This window comes from Solea solea, chromosome 11, assembly GCF_958295425.1.
Source record: "Solea solea chromosome 11, fSolSol10.1, whole genome shotgun sequence".
NCBI classification, from domain to species: Eukaryota; Metazoa; Chordata; class Actinopteri; order Pleuronectiformes; family Soleidae; genus Solea; species Solea solea.
This window is the reverse complement of record NC_081144.1, coordinates 21,878,099-21,903,987: the sequence shown is the minus strand read 5'-3', so window position 1 is coordinate 21,903,987 and position 25,889 is coordinate 21,878,099. Positions and strand designations below refer to the sequence as shown.

Below are 25,889 nucleotides of genomic sequence, written 5' to 3'. Positions count from 1 at the left end.
GTGCCGGCTTCAGGTTCTCTCTATTTAGCAATGACTAATATTAATCTCATGACGAATATTACATATTGAAACCGTCATTCGTGTGAAGACGTGGACTTGATGGGGACCAATGGGGGTGTAGTTTATTATTTCTCTACTTATCCTATACATCGTATAGATACATATAATGTAATCTGATGCACTGACTCCCTGGGAAACTAACAAAACTGTTAAAACAAAAAAGAAACTGTAATAATGACTCCATTCTGTTGCTGTTTCCAAATTTTTTCCGGCTGGAACAAGGACTCTGGACTCTTCATTATCTCCAAGGACATTAAACGCATCACAATGATTCCTGTGTTGCTGTTAATTGACCTGCTGCATTTCACGCTGTCAGTGAATCTCTCATAATCACCTCAGAGGTCATTGATTATGTGAGGGGAAAGAAACTCAACAGGCTGATGATGACACAGAGTTTTTAATATTTTTTTTTTTACATTTTACGGATAAAACACATGTAAAGTGTCCAGGTTTTTTTTCTAATTTATGGAAATCCTCCTCTGCACTAAAGAACTGGTTTAAAACAAACCAAATGTGTGAGCACTTTTGTTTTGTCATAATTACTGTGAGAACTGCCTGTACTTAAACGTACATAACACTCTCACGTCACCATGCAGATCCAACACAGTGTGTCTTGTTACTTGTTGTTCTTGTCATGCTGTCGTTCATGTGTGTGTCACATGAGTCGTCTGTCTGGTCCTCATGCAGTGCAGACTGCACGCATTCATATGTTGTTACTGCTTTCATCACCGACTGCCTGCAACAAATGTACACTTAATGAAATATGATAGAATTAAGGAGGTTTAGATTAGATTAGATTAGCCTTCGGCTGCAGACTATAACAAACGTATGTAAATGTAAAATCCTTTCTTTGGCTGATTTATCCATTCAGACTGCTATAGAAACATGATGGCTGAAATATGTGCCACCAGAAACTGAATTTGAAATGCTTATCTTGAATAATTGCGTTAAAAAAACTGAATTTGAATCACAAAATTTTAATTGGTATTGTTTAATTTGAATCATTGCATTGGAAAAATTCTTTATATTTTCACATTCAGTTCTCACAATTTAAATTCAGTTCTCAAAATTTAAATTCAATTCAATTTATTGATTTATTGACTAATTTAATCGAGCACAGATACAGTCACTGGAGACTGGCAGGTTTTGGGATGCCCGACTCCTCTGTTAAATATTGTTAAAAATTCAAATTATGTGATTCAAATTCAGTTTTTAATGCAATTATTCAGGTTTAGCAGTTTAAATTCAAATATAAATATAAATTCAGTTCCTGGTGGTACATATTTCAGACAATATTGGAAGTCAGAACTCGGAGTGACGTCACTCGAGTTCACTATGTTGATATGTCTTGGACCAACGTTCTACATAGTATTTTGCACACACAAACACAAACAGCGTAGCAACATGTCCAGTTACATGTTGGTCGGTGAGGTTGCTCTGAGTTTCCAGGGTGTTCCTCACCCAGGAATGATCTTGGAAATTCCGAGTTGTGACTACAAATGGATCAGACCTTTCTCTAAGGCTGCGGAAGCCCAACACTTTGTATTTTAAAGCAACTCTACAGTATTATAGTCTATATACACAAACATATTTAAGAATAGTGTATTCAATTTCTGCCAATATATTTTACACACTTTAATACAGACCTCAAGTAGACTTCAGCTTCCAGCCACCAGGTGGCTCTCCTACCAGGTTCCAAGTGTTTATACTGAACTGCGGAAAAAAAGCCTTTTCTTACTTTGCCCTGTGTACGTAGAAGCCACCTAATCCACTTAATTTTTTTTTAAAATATAAACAAGGACTGTATTATATGGAGATTAGTGAGAGTAATTTATACAACCACAGTAAAAAAAGAAACCAAACCTGAATTATTCCTTTAAATGAAATGAAATTAAAACATTTTGGTTTACTGTTTACATTCCACTTTCCTTTGATGCTGGATACTTATATTTAATATAATACTTATATAATATTTAACCCCTTTAATTTCTTACTAAATCTTTCTCTCTCTCTCTCTCTCTCTCTCTCAAACTTTATTGATAAAAACATACATAACAGCAGACCTGCACTTCTTGCATATAACACATACTGTCACAGTACTGGATAATTAGAGCATATTACAGAAATGAAATACAGCATAAAACACGTACTAAAAGTGAGCAGAAATTAAAAACATGTGAGTGTATATATGTACAGTGCCTTGTGAAAGTATCCGGCCCCCTTGAACTTTTCAACCTTTTGCCACATTTGAGGCTTCAAACATAAAGATATAAAATTGAAATTTTTTGTCAAGAATCAACAACAAGTGGGACACAATCGTGAAGTGGAACGAAATTCATTGGATAATTTATACTTTTTTAACAAATAAAAAACTGAAAAGTGGGGCGTGCAATATTAGCCCTGAGCAAGGTACCCAACTCCCAATGCTCCCCGGGCGCTCCTCATTGCGGCAGCCCACTGCTCCTAATTCTAGGATGGGTCAAATGCAGAGAATATCAATACCCAATACCCCTTAATACCTAAGGGGGATTAATAAAGTATCTAAAATTTAAAAAAAATAAATAAAAATGGGCCTCTTGGCTGCATCTCTGATCAGTCTTCTCCTTGTTCGAGATGAAAGTTTGGAGGGACGGCCGGGTCTTGGTAGATTTGCAGTGGTCTGATACTCCTTCCATTTTAATATGATTGCTTGCACAGTGCTCCTTGCAATGTTTAAAGCTTGGGAAATCTTTTTGTATCCAAATCCAGCTTTAAACTTCTCCACAACAGTATCTCAGACCTGCCTGGTGTGTTCCTTGGTCTTCATGATGCTCTCTGCGCTTTAAATAGAATCCTGAGACTATCACAGAGCAGGTGCATTTATACAGAGACCTGATTACACACAGGTGGATTCTATTTATCATCATCAGTCATTTAGGACAACATTGGATCATTCAGAGATCCTCACTGAACTTCTGGAGTGAGTTTGCTGCACTGAAAGTAAAGGGGCCGAATAATATTGCACGCCCCACTTTTCAGTTTTTTATTTGTTAAAAAAGTATAAATTATCCAATGAATTTCGTTCCACTTCACGATTGTGTCCCACTTGTTGTTGATTCTTGAAAAAAAAATTAAATTTTATAACTTTATGTTTGAAGCCTCAAATGTGGCAAAAGGTTGAAAAGTTCAAGGGGGCCGGATACTTTCACAAGGCACTGTATGTATATACTGTATGGATGTATAAAATAACAAAAAAAGCCCAAAAATACATGGCAATAAAGTCAGAATAAACTCGATATGTATGGAAATGAAGTATGGCGTATGTACAGTACAAGAATAAATGTGTAAGAGATTATGGTTCCATGTTATATAAAAACTACTATTTGTTTGAATTGAGCAATTTGAATTTAGTAAAAGTAAATATATAAAAGTGTATATTGTGTAGGATTTTATTGCCATTCTTTAATTGTGTCACTAATGCAAAATCCATATGGTAAAAGCCAAGACTTTTATGAGATAATGTCATCAAAAATGTTCCCAAAAAGCCTTTTCCTCTTAGGGCAATCCTTCTTTTCTCAAAATAAAAGACATCGTCACATAAATCACATGAAAAATTTAAAATATTACATCTAAAATCTCTTTTCTTTGTATTCTCTCCTTGTAATTAATGATGATTTTCCTCTTCTCTTCCACTTTCCGCTGAACAGCGCCATCGTTTGGTTTAATCACAGTTGTGCGCAGAGCGACTCGCTGCTCTGCTCTGCTCTGCGCATGCGTGCCTCCCACACTGTAGTGTCGCTCGGTATCGATTTCTTTTTTTTTGCTCTTATTGAGAAGACATGTGCGCGTGTCGCTTCAGCCTGACGCTGATTGGACGGTTTGCAAAGAACGGAAGTGAAACCGTGTTGCGACGCACTTCTGTCAGAGAAGTTGTCCGTCTGTAATGTGACAGGAGAGTAAGTTCAGGAGGACGACACACAGACACAGAGACAGACAGACAAACAGACAGACAGACAGACAGGAGCGTGAACTTTTACAGTCGACATGTATTGTTTGGAGGAGAACACTGTTGTGTTTGAGGAACATAAACCTCAAACAGGAAGAGACACGGACCATGTTTGGCCGAAGGACGCGCTGCAAAACAAGGTAAAAGTGACAAGTGACAAGTCACTGCATTCACACGTTCAACTTACACCTGCTTCTCTTTCCCCCCCCCCATGTTGTCATTGTCCCCCTTTTATTGTATATATATATATATATATATATATATATATATAAATAAATGTGTCGTTTTGCAGTTTATACCTTTGTTTTTCCTTCTCTCAGTCCTTCTTCCTTCCTCTGCCAAAGCCCTTTGTAAACGTGTATAAATACAATTACTATTACTATATAATCGTTTAAAACAGAGGTTAAGCTTTAAAAAAAAGAAAAGGAGACGGGCAGGACAGGACTACCTTAATGATGAGTCATGGGTAGATCAATGTAGGAATATAATAAACACTTTTCATGTAAAGTATGTAACAGGACAAAGTCCTCAACAACCACCACCAATTAACTAACACACAACCACAACTACCCACAAAAATCATGTATGTGTATATGTATATTTATATACAAACCAGGGCACTTGTTAAAATTGAGTAAACACAGAGTAATTAAATAAGAATACATACAAATGTCAATACACATACACACAGTGCCAACATAATCTTATTAAAATTAAACCACATACTTAATTGCTACATAAACATATAGAAGCACACATTTATGTCATGTTTGCCTCAGCAGCTCATAAAACAAGGGACACCAACAACATTTAATCACGTAATACAACACACTTAATACAAGTAGGGCTGCAACGATTATGTGATTAATCGTCGACTAAATTAATTGTCAACTTTTATTTTATACTCGATTAATCCGCTTTAAAACAAGCTTTCTGATTTTTCAACTTGTTGAATATTTTCTGGTTTCTTTGCTTCATGTAACAAAAAACCAACAGATAATAATCAACAGATGAATTGATTATAAAATAATTGTTTGTGTGCAGCCTTAAATACAAGTATCCACACAAAATCAATCACATCAGAGATTGACTTTGATTTAAGTTGTTCATGAAGAATCTATGGTTTGATGGTAATAATTAAGTACTCAGAGTTTAAAACATGTTTAAAACCTCATAGATGATGGTGTTAGCCAGTCTTAGTATGTTGTTATTTTTGGCTGATCCACAGAGGTTCTATAAAAGTTGACCTTTGATCTTTGAGCGCATTTTTTTATTGTATGAAATAAAATGTAGCTTTTAGTGCAGTTGTTGCCCTTTAAACATGATATGATCTTACAATACAGCTCAGAATTACAGAGGAAGAATTAGTTTGCTCACACCCAAACGATCAAAGATGCTGGAGGAAATGGATTCTCTTCCTCCTTTGGCAAACAAGTTCAGTGTAATATTTCCAAGACAACAAGTAATCGAGCACTTATACTCCTCATTGTGGATAGTATTGGGGATATAATGAGAGTTGGACGGTGACCCTAAAAACTAAACTAATTCCTCAGTCCAGTCCAAAAGAAACACCAGTGAGGAACAAAGCAAAAATGCCATCATTAATCTCAACAATCTGCAACGAGGAGACACAGGAAAAATACTAATGACTTCATAGATCATTATTTCTCCACCCACAGTCCCAATACCTCAAATCAAAACAACAAAATACTAAATAAATAAATAAATACAGAGCCATTTACAAATTATATCTGCAATTCCAATCATCTTGAGCAGTCAGAAATATTAATATTAATAATAATCCTTTTTTATAATAACCTCTACTCCTTGGCTTTTAATTTTCGGTCTCAGTCAGTCAGTCAGTCATCATCTACCGCTTTATCCTCCACCAGAGGGTCGCGGGGGGTGCTGTGCCAATCTCAGCTACATCGGGCGATAGGCGGGGTACACCCTGGACAGTTCGCCAGTCCATCGCAGGGCCACACACAGATAGAGACAAACACCATTCACTCTCACACTCACTCCTATGGTCAATTTAGGGTGTCCAATTTACCTATTCCCCACATTGCATGTTTTTGGACTGTGGGAGGAAGCCGGAGAACCCGGAGAGAACCCACGCACACACAGGGAGAACATGCAAACTCCTAATTTTCGGTCTTTTGATTATAATTTTGTTTCACTTGTTTTAATATTGTTTTTAATATTATTTGTTATAGGCAGTATTTTAATTGTGTATATAGTACTTTGTTAAACTGTTGTTTTTTTAAGTGCACCCTTAATACTGTGGCCAGCAAATTTTCAAATGTGTAGAATTTTACATGATTTCAACCTAATTTTCAACACTTTATCATTCAAATCTAACAAAGGTGGTTAGTAAAACATTTTCCCGTGTGGTAACAAAGTTACAAAGAGATCATTTTCATCCCTTTACGTGCACCATGTCTTGCTTGGTTCAGTAAAATACTGCAATGGTAATAATAATATCACATCCCAGCAGCTGTGACACTAACTGTGAATAACTTTACTGTGTGCCCAGGCCTCTGCGACGCGGCACAGCAATGAGTCTGTTGACTTGATTCTCAGTGACGTCTCCATGTCTCCTGATCAGGTACACGCTGTTCTCACACGTCACACACATCTCATAATGACCTTGGATTCCTCTGCTCTCACGGTGTTATTGATGTTTTACTCCTCCGTCATTTAAGGACGAGAAGAGGCCGATCAGAAGAGTGCGGAGTCCTTCCAGACCGAGGGCGCGGGGGTCCAGTTCTTACAAACCAAAGTTTGAAGGGCACTTCTACAAACAGTGGTGAGACTTTTGTCCTGGTCGCTGATTCTTTTTCTTCTTCAGTTCAATCACTGAATCTGTCTCTTTTTTAGCAGTGTACCCACTTTTTGAAGATAAAATATTTAAGACAAGATTAAATTTGTGCATAATGTAGCAACTAATTTAGAGCCATATCTTTATATCATATATTTCAGTTGTTAACTGAAATATTTAGTAAATTACAGCTTAACTTTATACCTGTTATTTAAATTCTTAACTTAGAGGTTGGGAAAATTCAGTAAATTTGTTTGGGGACCCCCAGAAAATCTCCTGTGATCCATCTGTGGCCCCCGACCAAGTCTTTGGGCAAACTAGCACTGCTTATGATACTGAGGTTGATGATGTTTTCTCCTCTGCCGATGATGCAGTTACACAAAGAACGAACATCCCTCCTACAAACCGGGCTCCGGAAGCCAGAGGTACCACCACTCCAGTTCGCGGGCTTTCCTGGACCGGAGACATCACTTGCACCCTAAACCTCACCACAGCGTCCTGAGGGACAGGGAGCGAGAGAAGGAGAAGAAGTGGCAAGAGTGGCGAGAAATTCCTGATGAAATTTCACCGCAGAAGAAAGACAACAGTAAGTCTGCGTTTGCACCGAAAGCCGAGTAAAATACTAAGTCTGTGTTTAAGGTAAATCCTCCAGTGATACAACAGTGCAACTGTTAATCATTTTCATTATTAATTAACTTATTATAAGATGTTTGGTCCATAAAATGTCAGAAAGTGGTGAAACGTGTTGATCCTAAATCAGTGAACTTGAAACAATGTAGTCATTCATCGATTAGTAATGAACTATTTTGATATTCAGACCTTTTATGGACCAAACAACAATTTCATTAATAAACTGATCATTTGAAAATGAAAATAGTTTGTTGCAGTTCCAGTGTCAATGTCAGTCAGTGAGTTATTTTTAGCAGCATCACAGAACCTGATGCTGAAAGTGCTGCATCCTGAATGTGAGAACCTCACGTACTGCACATCCTGTGAATGAGGAAGTCACAATAGCAGAGGAATATGCACTATCATGTCTTTTTATGTTTGTTCTCCTGTTCATCTTAGGACACAGCATTCATTTGGACAAACTACAAAGTGTTAGGTTAAAATGATACCTAACCCTAACCTATATATCTATATATGTATATAGATGTATATGTATGTATATATATATGTATATGTATATGTATATATATATATATATATATATATGTGTATATATATATATATGTGTATATATATATATAGTTGATTTATATATATATATGTATATATATATTTATAGTATATATAGTTCTGTATAGTTTCTTTATAGGACTGTCAGTTGTCAATTTGTCGAATCTGCTGTGATTGTGAGTAACCCTGTCTTTACATCTCAATCCTGAAGTGTGTAATAAGTAAATTTTGAAATGTAAAATCACAGGATACGTGTAGCAGTAACACTAAGGATGCATATTTAAATGACACAGTTTGTGCAAATGACTGCACTCACCAGTCTGTATCAGTGAGGAGCACTTTGAGCTGTTGAAGAAGTCCAGTGGTTCCCTGCAAGAGCTACGACGTGTGCTTCTTCTTCATATCGTTTTAAGCAGACCTATTTTACCTGATTTAACAGTTTCAGAGTCATTGTGATGGTTAAATGTCTTGTTGCGGGGAGATTGGGAGCCGCCTCTACTCTTGCTAGAAACACAAATTGCTTCACGGCAGTAGACACACACACCCCTTATCCGGATACTGGTTATAAGATCAAGGCTGTGATAGTGTTATTCTAGACGTTCATCATGGCAGAGCGGCCGAAAAAGAAGCAGAGAAAACTGTTGTCGGAGGAAGCGAGGAAGAGGTCATGTCCATGCTCCATTAAAACAAATGCACATGGCCAGTAGAGTGTAAGAGTGTAAGGTTGAGCGTCAGCGGTGAGCGAGGATAAAGCAGTAGACAATTGTTGAATGGATGTTTACGGTGGTGTCATAAAAAAAAATTCAATTCAGTCAAGGCACACCATCATGGAGAGCAGAGAAACCCTGGAACTGGAAGCCATGGTAATGTCATCTCAATGACCTCAGTTTTTTCTGAGTTTAAAAGTAGAAAGTTATGCGTCATCCAGGACTTAATGTCTCTGAGACATTCCTGGTTGAACAACCTGATTTATTAAAGTGTATGTTGTGCTTTCAAATAATGTTCCCTAAAGGAAGCATATATAAGGTAAAAAGTATAGGCCCAAGTACTGTGCCCTGTGGAACTCCATAATTGTAATTCGCAACTCTAGGGGGAGCTCTGTAGAGAAAAAGCCAGAAAAAGCCACAGTTTAACAGTTTCTGTTAAGGGTAGAGTGTAAGATGTGTCTCATGATACCATTTGAATGGTTTCTCTCAGTCTTTCCTCCTCTACAATGCTACGTGTTTAGCTATCCATTTAGCCTGTAGTAGTTAGCTTTTCATTTACATGTCCAGTGTCCTAGACACAGGATCTATTGGACATCATTTACACAGGGGTTTTCCATTTAGAACTCTATATTGTTCACATTTGACTGTAGCCATGGTGGGGTGGAGGTTTTTATAGGTGTGATGCCATTTATAGTCAAAGGTCAGCCACCGCCCAAGTAAAGAAAATACGGCTGTGTATTGCAGAACTACTTTTTATGATGTGTTAAAGGTCCAATCTTACTCTCACCCTTTCCCTTCCCAAGCATGTCAGAAAAGTTCTCTGATCTGGTTAATGTCATCATGTCATCATGTCATCAAGATCAAGGCTGTGATAGTGTTATTCTAGACGTTCATCATGGCAGAGTGGCCGAAAAAGAAGCAGAGAAAACTGTTGTTGGAGGAAGCGAGGAAGAGGGAACGTCATGTCCATGCTGGTCCCCAGCGTGTGTTCCCAAGCTCCATGAAAACAAATGCACATGGCCAGTAGAGTGTAAGGAGGGTTGAGCGTCAGCGGTGAGTGAGGATAAAGCAGTAGACAATTGTTGAATGGATGTTTACGGTGGCGTCATAAAAAAAAAAATTGCTACTTGATGTCTCCTTGCGATGGCGCTGCTTAAATAGATGAAGTAAACTTGGGTTGAGGTTACCTGGCGGAAGAAAATGGAGTTTACAGCAGGATAATGGTGGAGAAAGCTAAGAGATGCTCCATCCATGTTCAATTCATAGACTTTATGCACTTTGTTCTCTATGTTGTGAATAAATAGAGAAGTCGTTGTTTCTGTTATTTAGAGATATTGTAATGTATCGCTATTTGTATATATGACGAGGTATTCTGTGATTACCACCCCTATTATACATATTATGCGTATTTTTGTACTGTACAAGCTTCAAGTTTGTATGTCATAGCACATTCAAGTGTTGTAAAAACACTATAAAATATAATAAGGTGAAAACAACAAATCAAGTAATTAAGTATATAAAAGGGAACAACGTTACTCACACCCGAATGAAATTCATAATGCGTAAATATCGAGAACAACTGGAGTTAAAATCCAAAGCAAAACATTTACACCAGGATTGATGCGGTCACAAAAATCTGTGAGTTTTGGGGTATGGGAAAGGCCTCAAAAAGCGATTTACTTCAAGGAATAATAATAATAATAATAATAATAATCTTCCCCAGTTTATTAGGGTTCTACGCACTTTGTGCTCGAACCCTAATAAACTGGGGCAAAGACTTAAAACTGGGCCGCTCTCATGTGAACAGGCTGTCGCCCTTAGTTTTTTAGAACTGGGACATTTTCCTTCACTTCATTAAACCACCATCAGGTGTCAGTATAAACAAGCAAAGGCATGACTTACATGTTGTTTTCCTTTGCATCACAAATGCTCGGAGGGCTTCTGCTGTGCCCTGCTCTGCCTGTGGTATCTGCTGGTTGGTAGATATAGTCACAATGTGGTAGCAACAAACCACGTTACATAACACTGATCACTTTGAAGCTTTTTTTGGACTCACTACATGGATTATGTCACCGGTGAACTGATAGTAGTCAACCCACTGCCTGTGTGTGTGTGTGTGTGTGTGAGAGGTTATCTCATGTAAACTGAGCAGCACAGTCAGTTACAGGTGGATTTGATTTTAACCTGAGAAAATTGGGTTTTGTTTGAAAGTGGAAGGAAACCGAAGCTCTTTAGCATCAGATTATGTTTCCTTTGTTTCACCACCACTGCCATGTTGCAGCTTATTGTTAAAGTCGCATGTTCTGTTGTTTTTCTAACAACTGATTCATAGAGACTGGATGATTTTTATCTCCTCTTGCAATCCAGGCTCTGCTGCAGAACTGTGGAGGTGTGTGTTTGTGTATGTGTGAGTGAGTGAGTGTGGAACAGGTTTTTTTTTGTGTGTGTGTGCATGTATGTGTGTGCCTGAGTGATGGTGTGATGATGGTGACTCATCGCTGATTTGTGTATATGAGAGTATGAGAGAGACAGAAAGAGAAGGGGGGGGGGGGGGCACCAGTATATAATGAGCCATAACAAAGCTATTGCTTCACAACATGTCAATACACATTCTCTCCTTAAATATCTGCAGATTCTGCCACGAAAAAGAACATCTAGTAATGTAAAGATACACACGTTGATGCCATAGATGCTCATGTTGTGGGGAACAGCAATAGAAAAGCCCTTGAAACGTGTTTATTAAGAGAGTACACACACACACACACACACACACACACACACACACACACACACATTTTTCTTGTTGTCCTGTTGTGTTGATTTTCTGGTTTCTCTGTTTCCCAGCTACCAGACCGTTACCCAGATCCAACTCCAGCAGAGACAAGGACATGCAGTTCACTGTAAGTGCAGCAGCACTCTTCTCTTTTCATCAAAAACAACAACAAAAAAAGAATGTTGAAGAATATACTAAGAAAAGCCTGTCCATTTCTCAAAAATTACCCAATACCATGTTTCCTTGCAAAATATCAAAGCGATATGAGGCGGCATAGTCTGAAAGCTCTCATATGTTTTATAAGAGTTTTTTTTTTTACAGAATATGAAATGGAAAACATTTGAAGACAACAGTCAGGGGAACGAAATGTCAGTTTTAGCTGCAGCAGCTGGTGAAAATATCAAAAGACAAATGTTCAGCAGCTATTTTAAAATCAATTCAGTTGTTTCACCTAAAAAAAAAAAACAGTTTGAGTTCAAAATATACAGCCTAGAGGCACATCAGACCATCTGGTTTAAGTAGCAGCAGAGGGCCCTCTGAAAGCTGTAGATCCATTTTGAGTACGCTCATGTCCCATCATCACAGTACCATAGTGATGTTATGTTTTTTTTGCTGTGAAAATGCTAAAGCGACGCAAGCTAAAGCGACACAAGCCAAACCGACGCAAGCTAAACCGACACAAGCTAAACCGCCCTTCAGTGAACAATCGTGACGCCAAGGCATCTGAGAAACAGCGTGTGAATATTTCACGTTCTGTAACATAGAACAAGGGTTCAACTCTCCCAAACAATAGTAACAATGATAATGGAATAGCATGCGTTATGTTTATTCATTGAAATCATAAGGTGACTTGGGCTTTTTTCTTTGCCTTATTTTACTTGCTCAATTTCACTTCAGCTTGTTGATGGCTACATGATTATTACCTCCACCAAGAAGGTTATATTGTACATTTGCAACTTCCTGTCTTTTTTGTGATGGGTAGGTGATCACCCAAGTATGTTCCCATTCAATGTTGTTAAGAATGAGCAAAATAAGTATATTATATCATGACATGAGACAAGATATGGTCTTAGATTTTGGATATCGTCATATCGTGATAAAGTATGTGATGACCTTTCCTGGTTTTGAAGGCTGTTGCATTGATAATCATCTTATTTATTATATTGAATACCTTTTTAAAATACTAACAAAAATATGTAAACAATAACCCTTTTTTAATTTAAAGCCTAATTATTTGTGCTAGAGCAGAGTTTAACCATATTTATCATCAATTTCATTGTTTCAAAGACATAAATATTAAAAAGCCAAAAAAATAGAGCAGGTATTATCTGAAATGAAAAGTAATAATATTGCCTTTCTATATTGCCCAGACCTACACTGATGATGACAAAAAAATACAACATTTTAAAAAATAAAACAAAATGGGCAAAAGTTTAGGAGTCATATATTTGTCAAAATTCATCGGACTTGAAGATGGAATTTGGTATGTGTATGCAGAATCAGACACTCTGAGACAATTGGCGGCAATTTAAATTTAACATGGCTCAGTCCAATTTAACAAGTTCAGATGTGTATATCTCAGTGACATCGTAACAGATCAAGATGAACTATATGGTAAGTGGATCCAGTATATCAAAATCAAAATGTAATAATCTCAGGTGCCGCATGTAAAACGCAGACCTTCTAACTGCATCGAACTATAGATTTCCCCCCCAAACTTCTACTTTTACCCCAAAACATCATTCAATTCCAGTCATGTCCCGCGTGATGCCGCCTGCATCACATACAAAATCCTCCACCTCTCTTACAAATCCCAAATCCCAAATCCACAAACAAAGGCTCTGGCTCTTCAATACTCATCTGACCTCAGATCAGTCCTCTGCACCAGCCCATGGGTCTATGGTGACAGGGCATCAGGGGGGCAGCCTGCATCCATTGCAGATCTGCAGAGATCTACAATGCCTGACAAAAACAAAAAAAAGTTAAATTGTTCATAGAAGCTTTTATCTGCTGTATTTCTACTTTTTCTTTGTCCTCACTTTGGTCTTTTCTCTGTCAACTGAACTTCAAGTTGAGCTGAATTGCTGTAATTTAGATTTTTCTATGTCCTATTCCAATAGAAAATGTAATACTCAAGTGCCTTGGTGTTAATATAGTAGTGGTGGGAATCACAGGGCAATCAGACTGTTGGACTTCACTGTTGTTGTTATGCGTTTGCTTGTTGATTCTTTTTGGAAGAGAGCTCAGTACAGCATTATAGGTGGCTGATAGTTGGTGTCTTAGCCCACTTCCTCTGTTGAGTGATGGTTTCTCCAGTCTAAAACTCCTAGATGGATGTCTAAATACATCCCATTCATGAGTCTTTTGTCACCAATTTTCCTCTGTTGAATTTGTCCACCAGGTGAATTTTGCATCCACGTCAAACCCCCTTCGAAGCCTGTGTAGCTCAGTCGGTAGAGCATCAGACTTTTAATCTGAGGGTCCAGGGTTCAAGTCCCTGTTCAGGTGGAGGTGTAATCTTTAAGAAATAATTCCACTTCATAGAGAGAAGTTGTCCCTGACACAAGTATGGAATTCATGCATGTCAAAAATGTTCAATGTGAGATCAATTATCAAGCTTAGGGATGCACGAAGTTGGAGTTTTTGCCGATATTCTGATATGCTGATATAACGGGAGCGCTTGGGCCAATAATTGATACCATTTTTACCTGCAGCCAACTTCAGTGGTCATTTGGTCTCTTCTTTAGTGGAAGTAACATAATATTTTGCCTACTCAGCAGCAGATATATAGGTAGCAGTCTATTTAGCCTACTGTTATAGTCATATGGACAGATATGATAATACATTTTAAAGCCAATATCTGCTGATACCAATCGAGTCGATAATATTGTGCATCCGTTATCAAGCTAAACTCACTGCCTGCTCGTGTTCATATTTATTTACACATCCATGTGATCTCCATGCTGTTTCTGTTTGTCAGACACGAGTTAAAAGCAAATCATGACTTTGACTCTGAAATCAAAAAATGGCACAGGTTGTTTTTTTTTTCTGACTTAAACCCAGCGAGGAGCAGAGCAGGACATGAATCACAGCTGGTCACTGCTGGACTTAAGTCAACGTGAAGACACTGAGAGAAAGCAAAGTATATCCGGTCATTTCACCACAGTCAATATTTCACACAGTGTGTGAGTGTGAGCTGCCTAAAGGTACAAACCTGGGATTAATGGCGTCTTTTATTGTATCACCTTACTAATTACTTTTTCTTTTTTTGGGTATTTTTTGCGGATGTGTGTGATTTTTTTTTTTTTTTACTTCAGCAACTTTGCTAACACAACGCAAACAGATCAATGTTTTTAATTATGATCAGTTAAAGGATTCAGTGTGATTTATATGGTCAAAGTTTGCCCTTCGAACTTTTAACGTGACCAGTCGCCTGCTAAAAAAAACTTTGTAATGTTACACATGCTTTATTGAGCAGCAGTAAATGAGTTTTCCTGGCTGTGAGGCGTGGCCTCAGCTGGGGTTTGTCCTTTTTTTTCTAATATAATAATGACTTGCTATAATTGTTTATTCCATCAAACTTTTGAACAACCATTTGCAGTTCTCTCACCTTACAAGCACAAGCACAAGTTGCTGTTGCATCTCTCATCTCTCTGTCTCTCTGTCTGAAGCCTTGAGTTTGGAGATTTGGTTTGCTCCTTGTCTTGAAACAAGATTCCATTTCCCTCTACATGGGAATGACATTTTCAAAACTGACGTCATTTCCTAATGAAAAAGCAAGTCTATTAATTTAACAACTTAACCTCTTTCTTGCACAAAATTTACTTTTAATGACTGCAATTTTTCAAATACTTTCAAGGATTTTAAGGAGCCATGGGAACACGGACAAGAGCTCAGCACTGTTATATTGAGAAACAGGTCTTTTCATTTTACCTTCCAATTTTGTCCCCAAGAAATAATTCACTAATTTGTCACTGGTGGGCTCGTAATAAAAAAAGGAATGAAGATATTTCTTGACTCAGGTGAAACTGATGTTGGGAAACACAATTTTTCGTAAATACTACCCTTATTCTAGTAATACAAAGCTAAATAAGCCTTTGACACTAAATGCTAAAATATCAACAAATGAGCTACAAAGCGTTAATCCAACCAGAGGCCTAATGGGAAGTGTTTATTATTTATTAACTTCACCTTGACTGTAAAAATGTCATTTTTCCCACTGTGGGATTAATAAGGGATTATTTTATTTTACCAGCTTTTCTCTGTTTCCGAAAAACTCTGTTCTGTTGTACATTTTCTGCCGCTGAATACATATGCAGTCCGAACAAATCCTGAATGTCTAATTAGCCTCGGTGTTAAAAGTCGACATGTATGTATGTTTATTTATTTCGGTCATGTCAGTTAGATCACACATCATCTTAGTCTAGTCCACACAATACACATAACCAAAAGGGAAAGCGGGAGAAGCAAAAGCTTATCTAGTCCCGCCCCCATTACCCACAGAATACATGTATTCATCGTACAATACATAATTTCATCATACTAAAATTTTTTTATTTTTTTTTTATTTTTCTTATGACATTTTGACAAAAACATGTTTCAGCATCAGGTGGCACTCAGAGTAACAAAATGATCTTTGTTAATGAAGTTGTCTAGCCTATCGTTAAATAGATTCTCCAGAATTTTTGACAGTTGTGGTAGTATTGAGACTGGTCTGTAATTAGTAAATGTGTGTATGTCCCCTTTCTTGAACAATGGCACTACTTTTGCCACTTTCATTTTGGTGGGAAATGTCCCTGTCTGCAGATATATGCTAGAGGTGAAACGATTCCATCTATGACTTTCTTAATTAGCTTCATGTCGAGGTCATCTACATCCTTGGATGTTTTTGCTACGCATTTGTTGACCATGTGTCTAATCTCTCTGTCCTTCACTAGGGTGAGAAACATTGTGCTGGGGTTTCTGTCTCTATCCTTATCAAAGTGGTCCCAGTGAAGGAGTGAGTCAGGAATGTTCAGATTCGGCCCCACATTGACAAAGAATTCATTAAATCCTTCTGCTATGATTTCCTTGTTATCTTCCTTTGTTATTATCCTTGAAGTAGGTTTTGTGTTTTTGTTCATCGTTTAGAATATCCCATAGTTTTTTAGTATAGTTCATGTTTTCTGCTAGCAGATGACTGTAGTATTCTTTCTTGCGATCATTTAGGATGCTATTTAGTTTGTTCCTATATCGTTTGTATCTCGTTTCTGACTGTTCCGTCCTTAATCTCATGTATTGTCTATACAGGGTGTTTTTCTTCTTGCAGGCATTTATCAATGTTTTCGTTAGCCATGGTTTCCCCTCCTTATTCTGATTTGCATGTCCTTCCTTTACAGGACAGTGTCTATCATACAGTGTGAAACTTCACTTGAGTCATCTCCTGGTCAATAGCAGCTCAGTCATCGTCAATGTTTGCACCCATGCTTTTAGCCAACTGTCTGATTACCATAACAGTCCAACTCCCTCCTCATTTTGTTTTTCCCACTTCTTCTGCTTCTTCTTTTTTTGTGCGTGTTTGCCAGAATGACTGGAACCGTAACAGGGAGCAAGATCACAGAGGGTCCAAAGGCAAAGAGGGGGAACAAAGCAGAGAGCGGGAGCCTCCTTTAACTGTGAGCCAGGCGGCGACAACACGAGGCCGAGCCATCAAAAAGAGGAGGAGAGAGCTGGATGAGGTGGTAGTGATTCATTACACACACATACACACACACCTGGGGAGAAGGAATAGTTGTAAACAGATAGAGGGAGAGGGGAGATAAGCGAAGCTGGAATTAGAGAGAGATTGACAGAGGAGAGATCTTAGAAAGTGCTGGGAGACATGAGAGAAGAAGAAGAAGACAAAAACAAACTAACATTCATTTTGAAATGCTGAGCCCGAGGCGTCTTAACCGTCATTGTTCTCCTCACTTTGGTGAGCCTGACAAAGCAGGGCCGTATTTATTGTTTGACATGATTGATGGTGTTGGTCTTTAATTCCTGTGACCAAGCAAAAAGTTAAAATGAGGCTGTTTATCTCAGTTCACCTGCACCACAGGCGGCTATGACACGTGCTTTAATGCTGCCTTCAATGTGACAGACATCACATGAGGCTCTGCTTGTCTCTGTGTGTGTGTGTGTGTGAGAGAGATTCTCCATAGCTGCAGAATTACAGATTACATTACAAGAAAGGCCAGTCTGACAGCAGGTAGCTGATAAAATAATAATAATAACAATATAAAAACATGTCCACAAAACTGTAAAAAAAAAAAAAACGTTAAGTTGTGATAAGTTTTTGGGTCAATCACAATTCATGAGGATAAATAGACCACAATAAGGATATTATCATGATACAGTGATTCTGCAATAACCAATATTAGGGGTGGGTCAAAATATCGTCGTCCTTCCTCGCTATTCATGAAATGAATAAAGTAAATAGACTTTATGCACTTATGTCCTCTTCTTTGTCCTCTATGGTTTGTTGTCTTCAGTTGGACAGATATCGTGATTATCACAGAATCGTATCATGAATCGTATCATGAGGTACCCCGTGATTCTCACCCTCGAACCAATATATTGCAAGACAATAATTCATCAATGATAAAATAAGATAAAAAATAAGGTCTTATAGTTTGGATATCATACATTATCTGTGATAACCTATCCTGGTTTTAAAGGCTGTTGCATTGATTATCATCATATTTCTGATAGTGAATCGTTTTGTGAAGTACACTAAATAAATTGAATCAACTAAAGCCTAATTATTTGTGTTATAGCAACATTTTACTATATTTATAGGCAATTAGGTTGTTTCTAACACACATACGTACATATAAATATTCTTCATTTGACATTGAAAACCTGGTGTGTGTGTGTTACAGATGTATTACCAGGAGTGTGAAATGTTTGTAGTCGTTACAAAGATGCTCATAGAAAAGGATCCGTCGCTGGAACGTCCCATTCAGTCCGCGCTGCAGGAGAACCTCCGAGACATCGGCAAGCGCTGTGTGGAAGCCATGGAGAAGTTTATAGATAGATATGACTCGTTGCACTAATCCGACATGCTACCTCTGCTGTTTGTGTATATATATGTAGTGTGATTTTGTATCTGATGATTTGATTCTGATCTGATCTGATCTGATCTGATCTGATCTGATCTGCTGCCTGGACGAAGGCCTGGTTCACATCAGACTTTCTGCATGTGTGAGTGTCTGTATTTGAGTTTCAGCACAGATAGACAAATGGAAAAAGATATTGATACTGACATTCTACCAGCAATATTGCATAAAACTGTCGCCTGTGACAGAAGTTTTAATGTCTAGGTTGAACCTGCATACATTCATTCATTCATTCATTGTCTACCGCTTCAGCCTCCACATGAGGAACATGAGCCAAAAAACAATTCACTCTCACATTCACACCTACGGTCAGTTTAGATCATCCATTTAACCTCTGCATGTTTGTGGACTGTTGGAGGAAACTGGAGAAAACCCATGCACGCACTGGGATAACATAACAACTCCACACAGAAAGGCCATTGGTAGAGCGGGGATTGATAAGTGGTGGCTACAACTACAGGAAAACCCTAAGTAGATTATAATTATATCAGGTGAAGGGAAGATTCTCTCTCTCTTTTTGTTCATCTGGTTGAGCAAAAATCATGTGATGTTTACACCTTTTCTGTAAATAAACGTTTTATTGATGTGGCAGCGATGCACGAGCCATGCATTCAGTGTGAACCAGGTCGGAATCCACAATTGAATATTTTATACTGATTCTGGCTGTTGGAATGTGATGAATGTGATGAAAGATGCACTGGCTGTACTGCGTTAAATCATGTTTTTTTATTTAATTTGTACAAAGCATATTAAACCTTTATGATGCTGAAAATATTTCTGGTGTCTTTTTTGTGTTGAAATAGACTGTTGTAGCAGGAAATATTGTACCCGAATGTGTCGGCAGGCGATCAGGTCGTATGGGTTTACGTAGAATGAGGGAAAAATGTAGAGCACTGTATTATGAAGTGTAACGTTAGTTATACACGTAGTGTAAGCTTCAATTTATTTTGGAGTTTAACAATGTTGAGCTATACAGTCTGAACAAGGTTTGTATTTGTTGTAGTTCTTTATTTTCACCAGCAGGATGCGCATTAGTCACACACATAGTTCCTTTGTGTTTTTTTGCCGGACATCGCCGTTTTATTGTGTTTTTCCAACCGTTAGTTCTTAGCATAGCATGTTAGCGGCTGCCGACCACGGCTAATTACTCACTCATTTCATGAATATATCATTATTATGTGCCGTTATGATTCTGGAAAAATGTTTTCAACCAACTGGAGGTATATAAGTGTGTGTTGAATTTGAGAATGTGATTAATTGTGTATTTCTGTGTGGATAATTGTCTGTGCTAATGTTAGCAATTGGGCTATTGCTACACAAGTGATAGTGCTATTGTTATATGCTAGCTAATGCTACAAAGCTTAAACGAGTTGGCTTTGTGAGCTAAAACATGTTCAGTTGTTTGCATTTTAGAGAGACAGTACTTAAATTAATCATTCTCAAACACGATTGATGTGTGATTTAATTCATAATTTATGTGCACTATGTGGTGGTAAAAGTTAAGAACATTTAAAAATATTACGTATACACACCATTTTGAGCGAAACTATATCTTCTGATTTGGCCTAAATTGAAAGTACATGACATTCACCACAGCTTATGTACAATAGACCGTGTTACATCTGTTACAGAAGTAAGATTGGTGGCTCAGCAAGATATGATGAGTCTAAAGCCAGAGTTTTCCATGTCATGAAGGCATCTCTCTTTTAATCTGGCTAGATCACCATGGCAACCTATGCTACGAACATTATGTTCAGAGTTTCATTTTGAAATCGACTATAAAAAGCGCTGCACTTTAACTTATCAGTCTCTTTGGATATGGTTTTATCTTTATTAGATAGAACAGAGACCCAGGTCTCTATACGGGGCCTTTGCCCTACCAACTGACCTATGCAATGCCCCTGGTTTGACCGTTATTGTGAGATTCCATGGATTTAGGTGCAGAAAGCAGCTCAAAAGCAGTTGAGCTGACCAGACCCACTTCTCCCTCTCCAGTTTTACACACAAACTCTCTGTGGTTCTCTTTTTTCACGTGTCTTAACATTAATGTGTAACAGTTTCTGAAACACTGCATCAAACTAAAATAATAAATTACGAACAGTAGCAATTTTTTGTGTTCTAGCAGAACATGTGTGACTGTTTTTTTTAGCCTTTTTTTTAGCCTGAAGTAAAAGTTGCATCTTACAAATTGTAACGTTCATTATTCATTGATTCATTGCTCAAATCTCACCATTAGATCTTTTAGAAATGCTATGACCATACAGTATAATTATTTCTCTATTACTTTGTTGAATAAGACATATATTCCAAAAATACGGAAAACCCTTTTTTATCTAAAGAAATTCAAGAATTTAGTGTGACCTACCCTTACAAGCTGTCTTAAACCTGTTGTAAAATCAATCCTATAATTCATTTTACATGTAATACCTGTGTTTGTTCTATTTCATGTCAACAAATATCTGCTGTGACAAAGGTCTATTACACCAGATTTATTCAAGACATGCTTGAGCATCACATACACATGTCGTCTGAGTTAACCTCATTGACAGCTTGCTAATATATAAGTCCAACTTTCAGTCGCATCATTCCAATCCATATGTCAATTATCACAGGAACTGACATAAAAACAACAAAGCTGGTCGTGACCTGAGACTTGTGCACACGATTGTATGTGATTAATTTAATCAACCACAGCGCTGCTTTTAACTGGTAACCCTTTGAATAGTGTTCTGTCTCTAGAAGGTTAATAACGTCAAGTAAATGGAACATGATATTGTGCGAAAAGAGGACATCTGTGCAGGTGAATAGAGAAGAAAACCTGGGTTGACAAAGCCGGTTGATAACCACCATCCTGATCCTCATTATCTCTGACTGAGGCTTTAGGTTTGTGGAGTCAATCACACAAAGACAGTCTTGTTCTGTTGAGCACACTTCGTAGTGCAGCCCTCAGATTTCTTTCGATGCTTGATAGCTTGACAGATATTGACTTAGGACTCGGATACTGAGGTTATTCAGGAAGACAGATTGACAGCCTGAGTAATCCTGATGATCTTAAAGAGGATTTGAAAATCCAACATTTACAATAGAAAGCCTCCATGAAAAACTGGAGGCATGGAGACGAAGACAGAATTTGCATTTATGCTTTGTAGGAGCTGTTGTATTTCAGGAGCACTAATACTAAAATGTGGACGACATACTATGACTTTTTTGTCACATTTTGGGTGATTTTGTAAAACATACTGTTGTATGTGTCCACAAGGTTGGTGTAGTGGTTAGTTCTTTTGCCTTTGACATAGAAGACATGGGTTCAAACCCTGGTTTGAACAAGTACCCTCTGCAACCTGGAAAGTGTTGGTGTCTTTTTGGACGACATACTATACTATGGCTTTTTGTCACATTTTGGACAACATACTATACTATGACTTTTCTGACTAATTTTGGACGACATACTATACTATGACTGTTGTCTCATTTTGGACGACATACTATACTATGACTTTTTTGACTGATATTGGACATCATACTATACGATGACTTTTTTTGTCTTATTTTGGACGACATACTAAAGTATGACTTTTTTTGTCTCATTTTGGACGACATACTATACTATGACATTTTTGACTGATTTTTGGACGATATACTATACTATGACTTTTTTGACTGATATTGGACAACATACTATACTATGACTTTTTTTGTCTTATTTTGGACGACATACTAAAGTATGAATTTTTTTGTCTCATTTTGGACGACATACTATACTATGACATTTTTGACTGATTTTTGGACGACATACTATACTATGATATTTTTGACTGATTTTTGGACGACATACTATACTATGACGTTTTTGACTGATTTTGGACGACATAATATACTATGACTTTTTTAGGTGATTTTGGAAAAACATACCGTTGTGTTTGTCTGCAAGGTTTGCGTAGTGGTTAGTTCTTTTGCCTTTGACATAGAAGACCCAGGGTCAAACCCTGGTTTGAACAAGTGCCCTCTGCAATCCTGGAAAGTGTTGGTGTCTTTTTGAACGACATACTAACCTATGACTTTTTTGTCACAATTTGGACGACATACTAAAGTATGACTTTTTTGTCACATTTTGGACGACATACTAAAGTATGACTTTTTTGTCACATTTTGGACGACATACTAACCTATGGCTTTTTTGTCACATTTTGGACGACATACTAAAGTATGACTTTTTTGTCACATTTTGGACGACATACTAACCCTTGACATTTTTTGTCACATTTTGGACGACATACTATACTATGACTTTTTTGTCACATTTTGGACGACATACTAAAGTATGGCTTTTTTGTCAAATTTTGAAAGACATACTAAAGTATGACCTTTTTGACAACATTTGGACGACATACTAAAGTATGACTTTTTTGTCAACATTTGGACGAAATACTAAACTGTGACTTTTTTTGTCTCATTTTGGACGACATACTATACTATGACTTTTTTGACTGATTTTAGACGACATACTATACTATGACATTTTTGACAGATTTTTGGACGACATACTATACTATGACATTTTTGACTGATTTTGGAAAAACATACCGTTGTGTTTGTCTGCAAGGTTTGTGTAGTGGTTAGTTCTTTTGCCTTTGACATAGAAAACCTGGGGTCAAACCCTGGTTTGAACAAGTGCCCTCTGCAATCCTGGAAAGTGTTGGTGTCTTTTTGAACGACATACTAACCTATGACTTTTTTGTCCTATTTTTGACGACATACTAACCTATGGCTTTTTTGTAACATTTTGGACGACATACTAACCTATGACTTTTTTGTCACATTTTGGACGACATACTAACCTATGGCTTTTTTGTCACATTTTGGACGACATACTAACCTATGACTTTTTTGTCACATTTTGGACCAAATACTAAAGTATGGCTTTTTTGTCACATTTTGGACGACATACTAACCTATGACTTTTTTGTCCCATTATGGACGACATACTAACCTATGACTTTTTTGTCACATTTTGGACGACATACTAACCTATGACTTTTTTATCACATTTTGGACGGCATACTAAAGTATGGCTTTTTTGTCACATTTTGGATAACATACTAACCTATGACTTTTTTGTCTCATTTTGGACGGCATACTAACCTATGACTTTTTTGTCACATTTTGGACGACATACTAACCTATGGCTTTTTTGTCACATTTTGGACGACATACTAACCTATGACTTTTTTGTCTCATTTTGGACGGCATACTATACTATGACTTTTTTGTCACATTTTGGACGACATACTAACCTATGACTTTTTTGTCACATTTTGAAAGACATACTAACCTTTGACATTTTTTGTCACATTTTGGACGACATACTATACTATGACTTTTTTGTCACATTTTGGACGACATACTAACCTATGACTTTTTTGTCACATTTTGGACGACATACTAACCTATGACTTTTTTGTCACATTTTGGACGAGATACTAACCTATGACTTTTTTGTGACATTTTGGACGACATACTAACCTATGACTTTTTTGTCACATTTTGGACGACATACTAACCTATGGCTTTTTTGTCACATTTTGGACGACATACTAACCTATGACTTTTTTGTCTCATTTTGGACGGCATACTATACTATGACCTTTTTTGTCACATTTTGGACGACATACTAACCTATGGCTTTTTTGTCACATTTTGGACGACATACTAAAGTATGACTTTTTTGTCACATTTTGGACGACATACTAACCTATGGCTTTTTTGTCACATTTTGGACGACATACTAAAGTATGACTTTTTTGTCACATTTTGGACGACATACTAACCCTTGACATTTTTTGTCACATTTTGGACGACATACTATACTATGACTTTTTTGTCACATTTTGGACGACATACTAAAGTATGGCTTTTTTGTCAAATTTTGAAAGACATACTAAAGTATGACCTTTTTGACAACATTTGGACGACATACTAAAGTATGACTTTTTTGTCAACATTTGGACGAAATACTAAACTGTGACTTTTTTTGTCTCATTTTGGACGACATACTATACTATGACTTTTTTGACTGATTTTAGACGACATACTATACTATGACATTTTTGACAGATTTTTGGACGACATACTATACTATGACATTTTTGACTGATTTTGGAAAAACATACCGTTGTGTTTGTCTGCAAGGTTTGTGTAGTGGTTAGTTCTTTTGCCTTTGACATAGAAAACCTGGGGTCAAACCCTGGTTTGAACAAGTGCCCTCTGCAATCCTGGAAAGTGTTGGTGTCTTTTTGAACGACATACTAACCTATGACTTTTTTGTCCTATTTTTGACGACATACTAACCTATGGCTTTTTTGTAACATTTTGGACGACATACTAACCTATGACTTTTTTGTCACATTTTGGACGACATACTAACCTATGGCTTTTTTGTCACATTTTGGACGACATACTAACCTATGACTTTTTTGTCACATTTTGGACCAAATACTAAAGTATGGCTTTTTTGTCACATTTTGGACGACATACTAACCTTTGACTTTTTTGTCACATTATGGACGACATACTAACCTATGACTTTTTTGTCACATTTTGGACGACATACTAACCTATGACTTTTTTATCACATTTTGGACGGCATACTAAAGTATGGCTTTTTTGTCACATTTTGGATAACATACTAACCTATGACTTTTTTGTCTCATTTTGGACGGCATACTAACCTATGACTTTTTTGTCACATTTTGGACGACATACTAACCTATGGCTTTTTTGTCACATTTTGGACGACATACTAACCTATGACTTTTTTGTCTCATTTTGGACGGCATACTATACTATGACTTTTTTGTCACATTTTGGACGACATACTAACCTATGACTTTTTTGTCACATTTTGAAAGACATACTAACCTTTGACATTTTTTGTCACATTTTGGACGACATACTATACTATGACTTTTTTGTCACATTTTGGACGACATACTAACCTATGACTTTTTTGTCACATTTTGGACGAGATACTAACCTATGACTTTTTTGTGACATTTTGGACGACATACTAACCTATGACTTTTTTGTCACATTTTGGACGACATACTAACCTATGGCTTTTTTGTCACATTTTGGACGACATACTAACCTATGACTTTTTTGTCTCATTTTGGACGGCATACTATACTATGACCTTTTTTGTCACATTTTGGACGACATACTAACCTAT

The 25,889-nt window shown here is 37.2% G+C and overlaps 1 protein-coding gene and 1 non-coding gene across 2 annotated transcripts; both read left to right on the top strand.

Moving 5' to 3' along the window:
• Positions 1-3,924: 3,924 nt before the first annotated feature.
• Positions 3,925-19,435, top strand: LOC131467992 (periphilin-1). The gene is made up of 7 exons (XM_058641813.1): positions 3,925-4,185; positions 6,582-6,653; positions 6,751-6,854; positions 7,241-7,452; positions 11,597-11,652; positions 17,090-17,242; positions 18,425-19,435. Exons 1-7 carry the CDS (start codon positions 4,084-4,086, stop codon positions 18,596-18,598), a joined length of 873 nt encoding a protein of 290 aa, XP_058497796.1. The 5' UTR covers positions 3,925-4,083; the 3' UTR covers positions 18,599-19,435.
• trnak-uuu (transfer RNA lysine (anticodon UUU)) lies at positions 13,961-14,033 on the top strand. The gene has a single exon. It is a non-coding gene; the product is annotated as a tRNA-Lys (tRNA).
• Positions 19,436-25,889: the final 6,454 nt, after the last annotated feature.

What these genes read in the sequence shown, in the direction of transcription:
- LOC131467992 (XM_058641813.1), top strand. Translation starts at nt 4,084, where the DNA reads ATGTATTGTTTGGAGGAGAACACTGTTGTGTTTGAGGAACATAAACCT. An exon ending in AGGACGCGCTGCAAAACAAG is followed by an intron (nt 4,186 to 6,581) that starts GTAAAAGTGACA and finishes CTGTGTGCCCAG; the next exon opens with GCCTCTGCGACGCGGCACAG. An exon ending in ACAAGGACATGCAGTTCACT is followed by an intron (nt 11,653 to 17,089) that starts GTAAGTGCAGCA and finishes CGTGTTTGCCAG; the next exon opens with AATGACTGGAACCGTAACAG.